Source organism: Pseudophryne corroboree, chromosome 8 (genome assembly GCF_028390025.1).
Source record: "Pseudophryne corroboree isolate aPseCor3 chromosome 8, aPseCor3.hap2, whole genome shotgun sequence".
NCBI classification, from domain to species: domain Eukaryota; kingdom Metazoa; phylum Chordata; class Amphibia; order Anura; family Myobatrachidae; genus Pseudophryne; species Pseudophryne corroboree.
The window spans coordinates 443,309,760-443,321,909 of record NC_086451.1 but is presented as its reverse complement, the minus strand read 5'-3'; the positions used below and the strand labels follow the sequence as shown (position 1 = coordinate 443,321,909).

The 12,150-nt window shown below is 49.9% G+C and overlaps 1 protein-coding gene across 1 annotated transcript in view; it reads left to right on the top strand.

Annotated features, from left to right (window-relative positions):
- LOC134949514 (complement C2-like) overlaps positions 1-12,150 on the top strand; it is a 50,068-nt gene that overhangs the window by 20,041 nt on the left and 17,877 nt on the right. The window contains exons 4-9 of the mRNA XM_063938128.1: positions 140-313; positions 624-710; positions 2,814-2,953; positions 5,306-5,447; positions 5,673-5,810; positions 11,961-12,050. Of these exons, the coding sequence (XP_063794198.1) occupies positions 140-313; positions 624-710; positions 2,814-2,953; positions 5,306-5,447; positions 5,673-5,810; positions 11,961-12,050 (771 nt within the window). The remainder of the gene's footprint in view (positions 1-139; positions 314-623; positions 711-2,813; positions 2,954-5,305; positions 5,448-5,672; positions 5,811-11,960; positions 12,051-12,150) is intronic.

Below are 12,150 nucleotides of genomic sequence, written 5' to 3'. Positions count from 1 at the left end.
ACACAGACTAGCATGGGAATATCAGATAGGCTATATATATATATTTTTTTTTTTTATCCTTTATTGTGTTTTGATTTGCTAGTTTGGTCAAATGTTTTTTGTTCAGTTTATTCACAATTGCATCTGCTTTACCCGACAGCTGGTCACTGCCCTGACCCGGGGACACCGCCTGGAGCAGTAAAAACAGGGGTCCGATATGATGTGGATGAGAGCATCTCATACAGGTGTGCCAGTGGACTTTCTCTGATGGGGTCAGCAAAAAGATCCTGTTTAGAGAGCAGGCGCTGGAGCGGGACAGAAGTCAGCTGCCAATGTGAGTCCAGGACCTAGGTTCTAGCACTATTTCTCATGTTGTGAGTTATATACAATGTGACACTGTATGTTCTAATTTCCACTGTGTGTCTTCTGTTTTATACTACTGTACTATTTATACTGTTATTTTTCTTACACTTAATTTAGGTATCTCGTTCTGTATGATGCCTCTGTTCACCCAAAGACTTTCAGCTCCCTCATTCCATCTCTATCTACAGTGATTCATGATTGTATCTGCTCTATCTCCTTATCTGTCCACCCTGTTACTACTTATTACCATTATAATCGCTGCAGCTCTTACTTCTTCTCAGACCCTTATTCATTTGACCTTCCTGAGGAAGTTGGAGAGCATTTTGCGGGGTCACTGTCTGGGATCTTGACCACCAAAGAAAAGAAAGGTAATTTGTTTAGTACACACACACTCGCACAGCTCACCTACAGTCAGTGGTGACGGCACCATGTGTCGGCAGCCTGCGGCTCTTCTGTCATTGTGACGCTACAGTACCAGGGTGTCTTGTCCACTTGCGCCAACTGGAAAGATGGCTGTTTTTTTTACATTTATTTTCTCATCAGAGCACACACATAAATTATTACGGTCCTTACTCAGAGATGGACGCAGATCACTGCTTATACAGCCGGGGAGTGTGGGGGGGGGGGGGGGGAGGGGGGGGGGGGGCAGATGCACCATGTGTAGAGAGAGTTAGATTTGGGTGGGTTATTTTGTTTCTGTGCAGGGTAAATACTGGCTGCCTTACTTTTACACTGCAGTTTACATTTCAGTTTGAAAACACCCCACCCAAATCTAACTCTCTCTGCACATGTTAGATCTGCCCCACCTGCAGTGCACATGGTTTTGCCCAACTGCTAACAAATTTGCTGCTGCGATCAACTCTGAATTAGGCCCTAAGAACACTGCTAATCAGAAGAATTATGATAAACTCTGCAATTTAACATGGAGTACAATTAATTTCCTTAGCATAATTGTGGCCAAAAAATATGGGCCCAAGTACGACAGACAGATGACCTCATCAGGTGGGTCCCTAAAATTCCTAAGGTTCAAGTCCAGAGCATGGGAAACCCTGGGCCAGCGCAACCCAAGCACCCCAAGACATTATTCTAGCAAGAGCTCTCAATGAAGCCTGCAGTGTTCCAGATTCAAATTAGACATGTGGGGGCTCTGGATAGAGCCAGACATCACGGTTATGTCAAGTGGGAAGAACACAACTAAGGTGGTCATTCCGAGTTGTTCGCTCATTAGGAGTTTTTAGCAGCCGTGCAAACACATTGTCGCCGCCCACCGGGGAGTGTATTTTCGCTTTGCAGAAGTGCGAACGCCTGTGCAGCAGAGCACCTGCAAAAACATTTTGTGCAAAATAAGACCAGCCCTGGACTTACTCTTCGTGTGCGTTGATTGCATTGATTCTTACGTTGGAGGGTTGGCTTTTGACATCCCACACCCACCCAGCGTTCCTCCAGCCACGCCTGCGTTTTCCCTGGCACGCCTGTGTTTTTCTATGCACTCCCTGAAAACGGTCAGATGACACCCAGAAACGCCCCTTTCCTGTCAATCTTCGTGCGGCCGTCAGTGCGAATGAAAAAGTTTTTAGAACATGTGCAAAACCACAAAGGCCTTGGTACCCATACGTCGCGCGTGCGCATTGCGGTGCATACACATTCGCAGAAATGCTGATTTTTAGCCTGATCGCTGCGCTGCAAACAACGGCAGCTAGCGATCGGCTCGGACTGACCTCCTAAGTACAACTAAAGTCCTTTGGGACAGGTCAAGCAGAAGATTGTGGCACTTGGTTCTACAGATTATATGGAATTGTGAGGTGCACAACAATGGGCTACAACTATGGATGGTCCCTAATTAATTACATGTCATTTAATTCTGGTACTTTATCAGGGATTGCAGAATTGTACTGCATCAGTCTTTTCATATGAAATGTATCATGTGCAGTCATTATCCAGGCGGAACTCAACCAAGGTACCTCTGTTGACAGCACCTTATCTAGGGGTCCGAGTGGCTCAGGCAAAGTGAAACGCTTGACTAACTAAATCTTCTGCTCTACTCCATTGCGATGTCACAACATTGTGTGGACCACAACATCCCATAGGCTCAGTCACAGAGTGTGGAGCTCAGACCAAAAGGCAAAAGTTGGGTAATTTGTGGAGATCTTTCCTCTGTGCCAGGTGGCCATAGCACCCATGGGTTAAAATTTGTAGATGATTGACCCATGCTTAACACCCCCACCCTCCCCCCCATTCTATCTAGACTGATGTCCCTGGTTATGGCAGGGTCTTTTGGCACTGTTATAGTTATCAGTTGAAGGACATCACCCACCAAAACCAGTGATAGATACCATTTACATGAAATATCAAATGGCATCATATGTATACATATGGTATGGGTTTATTATGTTTTTATAGAATCTTCATTTAGAGATGCTTCACACAATAGAGATAGCATACATCATTATCTCTTATATCATCCACTCTAGATTCATTAAGCATTGGACGCACAATAAAGATAGAAAAGGACGGCATTCTCAATGTGTATATCCTCATAGATGCCTCACACAGTGTCGGTGAGGACAACTTCAAGATCGCCAAGGACTGTACAAAGGAGTTTGTCCAAAAGGTTTATGTCACACTCTGATGGTTTTATGACTATTTGTGAAAAACATTCTATGGAGTTCCACTTTAGAATGCATAATAATTGTTTGAGAGAGAGAAGAGAGGGGATGGGGGGGGGGGTTAAAGAGAGAGAGAGAAAGAGAGAGATTTGGAGAGATGGAAGGGGATAGGGGGAGAGGAAGAGAAAGAGATGGAGGGGAAGATGGAAGGGGAGAAAGAGAGGAAGAGGGGGAGGGACAGATGGAGGGTGTTGGGGGAGAGAGAGGGGAGACCATCAGCCATTGGTGGCAAAGTATTAAGAAAAGGTAAGGGAATGGATATATAGCCATTTATAGAAACTTCATATTTGTCCAAATATTAATTGTATTATTTCTCTTTTCACCGTCCTTCTTCTTAGATATTCCTACTATGGGCCTGATTCAGAGCCACATTCTATGGTGATATTCACGCAATATCGGCACATGCGCCAGAGTCGCACAGCCCACGTACCCCAATTGTTATTGCATGGAGGCCCAGCTCTGTTCCTGGGGGGTAACAGGGGGGTGGCTAAGCAGAAGCGGACGTGTCACATGCGTGTCGCTGTAAGCGACTGCATCCAAAGACCCCACACTGCTCACACAGGACGCCATACTCGGACAGAGGATCTGCTCCTGCCATTGGGCTGGTGCAAGTTTCGATGGTGCGTTCAGTGGTGCGACCGGTGGTACATCTAAAGAAGCATCGGGAAGGAAATGCTCACAAGATGTTGCTAGTTGGCATCTTAATATTACAAAAATCGTCTGCAGCATTAGATGCAGATGCGGCTGCGGCTAAAGACACGGCCACGCGGAGCGCGACTCTGAACCAGGCCCTATGTCTCATCATTCTTTATGTTACTGTCTTATATTACATTCCTTTTCTACCGGTATCCAGATGATAGACATACATTAGGTCAACAGGTTCAAAAGGTCGACCTGGTCGACACACAGATGTTCGACACATTTTTGTCAACATTTGCTTGATTTACTATCCACGTGGATATCTATTGGGAATAGTAACCTGTGGCAAGCGGAGGGAACCACCATGCTTGAACCTTGGCGGGTGTACACGTTTCTACTGATGGTGGTCAGAAAACAGGAAATTTCAAGGATTTGGGACAAAAGTTTTTTTTAATTGTGTTGACAGTTCTCACGTCGACCTTTTCAACCTGTCGACTTTTCGTACCTCAATATAAAATGGTTTGCTTGATTTACTATCCACGTGGACATCTCTGTAAAGCGCTATGGAATATGTGTGCGCTATATAAATAACTGGTAATAAAAAAAAAAATCTAACCTGTGGCGAGCGGAGGGAGCCACCATGCTTGAACCTTGGCGGCACGTTTCTACTGATGGTGGTCAGGAAACAGGAAATTTCATAGATTTGGGACAAAAAACAATGGGGGTAATTCAGAGTTGATCGCAGCAGCAAATTTGTTAGCAGTTGGGCAAAACCATGTGCACTGCAGGTGGGGCAGATATATTATTTGCAGAGAGAGTTAGATTTGGGTGGGTTATTTTGTTTCTGTGCAGGGTAAATACTGGCTTCTTTATTTTTACACTGCAACTTAGATTTCAGTTTGAACACACCCCACCCAAATCTAACTCTCATGTTATATCTGCCCCCCTGCAGTGCACATGGTTTTGCCCAACTGCTAACAAATTTGCTGCTGCCTTCAACTCTGAATTAGGCCCATTGTGTCTATCATTCTCATGTCGACCTTTTCAACTTCAATATAAAATGGTAGTTGCTCAATCAATTTAGTAAAAACCCTTCAGGTGCATGAAAGGGAGGGGTTATGGATTATTCGAAACATGAAAAAGAAATAAGGTTCTACCTCCAGCCCACCAAAAGGTATCAGCAATAAGATTTGAACACTACATGGTAATAGTAAATTCAGAGATCTTAGTCGCATATATTTGCAAAGATATGGTTAAGCCACCAGGCCTCGTCAAGGCTTCTCTGATACTGGTGGTCCCTAATGCTGCATGGTAATAGCACCCAGTCTGGGTCATATAATTGCCTAATGTTTTGACACATGATACTAGCACAACAAAAATACATATAAATTGAGAGGCAACTTTTGTACCTGTCAACCTTTCACCTGTCAACCGAATGCATGTCGACCATATGATTTTGACTTCATGACTGTCGAACTAAATATTGTCAATCTATTGATCCACATCCTTTCTACTAACTATGCTGTATATTGAGCAGTCCTCCATTTCCCAAATCACGTGCCTTGCTTAGCATTCCCCTCCTCGTATCCTCGGTGCTCCAGTACATGTGCCCCCTCCCTCCTCCCACACTTACACCATCTTATTCTGGTTGCCTCCAGCTTGGTGAGTTTGATATGAAGATTGAATTTGGAATACTCTCTTATGCTTCGGAGCCTAGAAGCATCATCAGGATTCATGGAGATTTATCGGATGACCCTGATGAAGTATTGGAACTGATAGAGAACAATCTGGATTACAGCAGTGAGTGCCATTGTTCTCCTTCTCTTACCTCTTCTGTCAGTTGTAGGGAGATGAGAAGCTGGTAGGAAAGGTCAGTAGCTCAGGGGTTAAAGTGAGCCAGAACGGGGCGGAACTGCGTTCCGTCAGTTCCACTTGGAGACGGAACGCAGTTCTGCCTCTTCCGGCGTGGCCAGCGCTGCAGGGAGATGAGTAACCTATACAAAGTATTCTCTGTTCTCACTCTAGAGCATAAGGACAAATCAGGAACAAATATTTATGCTGCTCTGAAAGATGTGCTAGATATGATGTCATTCCAAGAGCAGAAATACCGGAACAAGACAGAGTGGAGATCGGTTCGCCATGTGGTCGTCCTGCTGACTGATGGTGAGTAATACAGGGCGCTATGCAGAGCCTCACAAAGTCAGCACACAATCCTGGAATTTATGCAGATGAGCGATTGTTTGCAGCTGCGTATGTGCAAACATTTCTTAAAACCCCTTTGGTGCAGGTGTTACACACAGTGTACACACAGAGGCGCTGCTGCCATCAGGACAGACGGTATCGGAAATGTGGCGGAAAAGTGATGGGCACTTCTGGGCTGTGACTTGCAGGCGGCTAGTAGGGAATGTAAAAATGGTCTGTTCAGAGGATGTGTTATTGGAGTGTCGGGGGGAGGTGTCAGTGTCAGCGGCTGCACTCCAGGACGCACAGATGCAAGCACAGGAGGCCATAGTCAGACGGAGACACCGAACCTGCCGTAGGGCTGCTGCAAGTTTCCAGGGTTCCAGGCAGGAGATGCTGGAGAAACATCAGCAGCTGAGTGTGAGCTGCAGCTGCTGCTGTTTCTCCACTCGGTATGCTATAGCTGCCTAACCGCTGAGTCCGATGACACAGGGTAATGTCTCCCACCATAGCGGTGCTCCACTTCCCCAATCACATCTGGCCCTGCCCCCGCCCACTCCCCTCACAGGCCCACTGGCGCCAGGGCTGGGCCGCACAACCAAGATCAGCATGTCTTCCAGGGACCAGTGGGTCTCGTGTCTCTGACCTCCCCTTCCAGTGCAGACCCTCTAGCTTTGGTGTAAGCAGGAATAAGCAGCGTATGGCTTGTCACCTACTGCCTGTCACCCACTGCATCTCCCCAGTGTCACCCACTGCCTGTCACCCACTGCCTCTCGCCAGTGTCACCTACTGCCTGTCACCCACTGCCTCTCCCCAGTGTCACCCATTGCCTGTCATCCACTGCCTCTCCCCAGTGTCACCCACTGCCTCTCCCCAGTGTCACCTACTGCCTGTCACCCACTGCCTCTCCCCAGTGTCACCCACTGCCTGTCACCCACTGCATCTCCCCAGTGTCACCCACTGCCTGTCACCCACTGCCTCTCGCCAGTGTCACCTACTGCCTGTCACCCACTGCCTCTCCCCAGTGTCACCCATTGCCTGTCATCCACTGCCTCTCCCCAGTGTCACCCACTGCCTGTCACCCACTGCCTCTCCCCAGTGTCACCCACTGCCTGTCACCCACTGCCTCTCCCCAGTGTCACCTACTGCCTCTCCCCAGTGTCACAAACTGTCTCTCCCCAGCATCAGCCACTGCCTGTCCCCAGCGTCACCCACTGCTTCTCCCCAGAGTCACTCACTGCCGGGGACCCACTGCCTCTACCCAGTGTCACCCACTGCCTGTCACCCACTGCTTCTCCCGAGCATCAGTCACTGCCTGTCTCCAGCTTCGCCCCCCACTGCCTCTCTCCAGCATCACCCATTGCCTGTCACCCACTTCCTCTCCCCAGTGTCATCCACTGCCTGTCACCTATTGCTTGTCATCCAATTCCTCTCCCCAGCATCACCCACTGCCTGTCAGCCTCTGCCTCTCCCCAGTGTCACCCACTGCCTCTCCCCAGCATCACTCACTGCTTGTCCGCAGCTTCACTCACTTCCTCTCCCCAGCATCACCCACTGCCTCTCCGCATCATCACCCATTGCCTGTCACCCACTGCCTCTCCCCAGTGTCATTCACTGCCTGTCACCTATTGTTGGTCATCCAATTCCTCTCCCCAGCATCACCCACTGCCTGTCAGCCTCTGCCTCTCCCCAGTGTCACCCACTGCCTCTCCCCAGCATCACTCACTGCTTGTCCGCAGCTTCTCTCACTTCCTCTCCCCAGCATCACCCACTGCCTCTCCCCAGCATCACCCACTGCATCTCCCCAGTGTCACCCACAGCCTGTCACCCACTGCCTCTCCCCAGTGTCACCCACTGCCTGTCACCCATTGCCAGTCACCCACTGCCTCTCCTCAGTGTCACCCACAGCCTGTCACCCACTGCCTCTCCTCAGCATCTCCCACTGCCTGTCCCCAACATCAGCCAGTGTCTGTCACCCACTGCCTTACCTCAGCATCACCCACTGCCTGTCCCCAGCATCACCCACATCCTCTCCCCAGCATCACCCACTGCCTGTCAGCCACTGCCTCTCCCCAGCTCCACCCACTGCCTCTCACCAGCATCACCCACTACCTCTCACCAGCATCACCCACTGCCTCTCCGCATCATCACCCATTGCCTGTCACCCACTGCCTCTCCCCAGTGTCATTCACTGCCTGTCACCTATTGTTGGTCATCCAATTCCTCTCCCCAGCATCACCCACTGCCTGTCAGCCTCTGCCTCTCCCCAGTGTCACCCACTGCCTCTCCCCAGCATCACTCACTGCTTGTCCGCAGCTTCTCTCACTTCCTCTCCCCAGCATCACCCACTGCCTCTCCCCAGCATCACCCACTGCATCTCCCCAGTGTCACCCACAGCCTGTCACCCACTGCCTCTCCCCAGTGTCACCCACTGCCTGTCACCCATTGCCAGTCACCCACTGCCTCTCCTCAGTGTCACCCACAGCCTGTCACCCACTGCCTCTCCTCAGCATCTCCCACTGCCTGTCCCCAACATCAGCCAGTGTCTGTCACCCACTGCCTTACCTCAGCATCACCCACTGCCTGTCCCCAGCATCACCCACATCCTCTCCCCAGCATCACCCACTGCCTGTCAGCCACTGCCTCTCCCCAGCTCCACCCACTGCCTCTCACCAGCATCACCCACTACCTCTCACCAGCATCACCCACTGTCTGTCACCCATTGCCTCTCCCCAGCGTCACCAGAGCCGGCCATAGGCATAGGCAAACTAGGCAATTGCCTAGGGCATTTGATGTGTCTAGGGGCATCAGCAGCTTCTGCTGATTAAAATGATATGCGGCATGCCTATATTCTGTGTGTAGCATTTCATATGCAGATACAGCCACAGTCTCACACAATATATAGGCATGCCGCATATCATTTTAATCATCAGAAGCTGCTTGTGTATCCTAGTCACATAGCAATGCAAATAAGATGCATTTTAATAAAAATAAAATAAAATAAAAAAATAAAAAAGGTGTACCCGACGTTAGCATTGAGGCAAGATTTATGAGGACACATCTGTATCCAAGCAGAGGCAGAGGTCACAGTGTTAGTGGCAGTGTGAGTGCTGTGTGTATGTGAGTAGTGTTCGGAATATGTGTAAGGAGCATTATGTGTGTCATGTAAGAATGCATTAATAATGTGCAACATGTGTAAGGGGCACTATGTGTGTCATTATGTGTATAAGGTCATTAATAATGTGCGGCATATGTGTAACAGGGTACAACTGTATGTGTGTCATTATGTGTATAGGAGCACTAATAATGTGCAGCAAATGTGTAGGGGCACTGTTTGTCATTATGTGTATAAGGGCATTAATGTGCGGCATATGTGTAAGGGACATTATGTGTAAAAGGGTATTAATAAAGGTTGTCATAATGTGTAAGGCGCATTATGTTTATAAGGACATTAATAATGTGTCTCATATGTGTAAGGGGCATTACTGTGTGGAATTATGTGTATAAATGCATTACTAATGTGTGGCATTATGTGTATAAGGTGCTCTACTATGTGGCGTTGCGTATAGAAAGGGCACTACTGTGTCGTCTAATGTGAATAAAGAGCAAGAGGGTGTAATGTAATGTGAATAAGGAGCAATTCAGTGTGATGTAATGTGAATAAGGAGCAATTCAGTGTGATATAATGTGAATAAAGGGCTCTACTGTGAGGAGTAACATTTATAAGGTAAAGTGATACTACTGTGGGATGTAATATGAATTATGGACACTATTGCATGATGAAATGTGAATAAAGTTGCAGTACTGTGTGGCGTAATTGGAATTGGGGTTACTATTGTGTGGCCATGCCCCTTGCCAGCAAAAACACACCCCTTTTTGGGCTGTGTGCCAAATGTGCGAACTGTTCCTATTTAAAATATAGGGGGTACAAACACCAAAATAAGGACTACTATGGGTGAGGGGTGATGGTGCTGGGAAAGAGGTACAAGGTCAGAGGCGGAACCAGCGGTGGTGCTAGGCGGCACCAGCCAAAATCTTGCCTAGGGCATCATAGTGGTTAGGGCCGGCTCTGAGCGTCACCTGCTGTTTGTCTCCCACTGCCTCTCTCCAGCATCACCCACTGCCCCTCCCCAGCGTCACCCACTGTCTATCACCCACTGCCTCTCCCCAGCATCTCCCACTGCCTGTCCCCAACATCAGCCACTGTCTGTCACCCACTGCCTCACCTCAGCGTCACCCACTACCTGTCCCCAGCATCACCTACTTCCTCTCCCCAGCGTCACCCACTGCCAGTCAGCCACTGCATCTCCCCAGCTTCACCCACTGCCTCTCACCAGCATCACCCACTGCCTCTCACCAGCATCACCCACTGCCTCTCACCAGCATCACCCACTGCCTCTCTCCAGCATCACCCACTGCATCTCTCCAGCATCACCCACTGCCTCTCTCCAGCATCACCCACTGCATCTCCCCAGCTTCACCCACTGCCTCTCTCCAGCATCACCCACCGCCTCTCTCCAGCATCACCCACTGCCTCTCTCCAGCATCACCCACTGCATCTCCCCAGCTTCACCCACTGCCTCTCTCCAGCATCACCCACTGCATCTCCCCAGCTTCACCCACTGCCTCTCACCAGCATCACCCACTGCCTCTCTCCAGCATCACCCACTGCCTCTCTCCAGCATCACCCACTGCATCTCCCCAGCTTCACCCACTGCCTCTCTCCAGCATCACCCACTGCATCTCCCCAGCTTCACCCACTGCCTCTCACCAGCATCACCCACTGCCTCTCACCAGCATCACCCACTGCCTCTCACCAGCATCACCCACTGCCTCTCACCAGCATCACCCACTGCCTCTCACCAGCATCACCCACTGCATCTCCCCAGCTTCACCCACTGCCTCTCACCAGCATCACCCACTGCCTCTCACCAGCATCACCCACTGCCTCTCACCAGCATCACCCACTGCCTCTCACCAGCATCTCCCACTGCCTCTCACCAGCATCACCCACTGTCTGTCACCCACTGTCTCGCCTCAACATCACCCACTGCCTGTCACCCATTGCTTGCTAACCTCTGCCTCTCATTAGCATCATCCACTGTATGTTACCCACTGGCTCTCCCCAACATCTCACACTGCCTGTCACCCAATGCCTCACCCCAGTGTCACCCGCTGCCTGTCCCCCAGCATCAGCCACTGTCTCTTCCCAGCATCAATCACTGACTGTCCCCAGCATCAACCACTGCCTGTCACCCACTGCCTCTTCCCAACATCTCCCACTGCCTGTCCCCAACATCTCACACTGCCTGTCACCCACTGCCTCTTCCCAACATCTCCCACTGCCTGTCCCCAACATCTCACACTGCCTGTCACCCACTGCCTCTTCCCAACATCTCCCACTGCCTGCCCCCAACATCTCACACTGCCTGTCACCCACTGCCTCTTCCCAACATCTCCCACTGCCTGTCCCCAACATCTCACACTGCCTGTCACCCACTGCCTCTTCCCAACATCTCCCACTGCCTGTCCCCAACATCTCACACTGCCTGTCACCCACTGCCTCTCCCTAGTTTCACCCACTGCGTCTCTCCAACATCTCCCACTGCCTCTCCCCAACATCTCCCACTGCCTCTCCCCAGTGTCACCCACTGCCTGTCCCCAACATCTCACACTGCCTGTCACCCACTCTGCCCAGTGTCACTGCTGTCTGTCACCCACTGCCTCTCCACAACATCTCCCATTGCCCGTGCAGCCTTTCCCCAGCATCACCCACTGCCTGTCAGCCACTACCTATCCTCAGCATCACCCACTGCCTCTCCTCAGTGTCACCCACTGCCTCTCCTGAGTGTCACCCACTGCCTCTCCTCAGTGTCACCCACTGCCCCTCCTGAGTGTCACCCACTGCCTCTCCTCAGTGTCACCCACTGCCTCTCCTGAGTGTCACCCACTGCCTCTCCCATTTGTAGTTTGGAGCAAATTTATAGTTTGCAGGAGGAAGCCGAACACTGTAGCACCGGCCCTGATTACGCTCATCACAAGGGATGGTCACGCATACCCAACCCAACCACAAGCTGCTTACCTAAATCATTTTTATCAACTACTAGATCTTTGATCAGTTTATAATTCTAGGAAAAGCTAATATGGGCGGTCGGCCTGTGGACATGATAAAGAGAATTAAAGGGTTCCTGGACATCAAACAAGGCAGAGAAGATTATCTGGGTGAGACAAATCTACAAATCTATCTATCTATCTATCTATCTATCTATCTATCTATCTATCTATCTATCTATCCGTCTATCTGCCCACATTTATACCATAT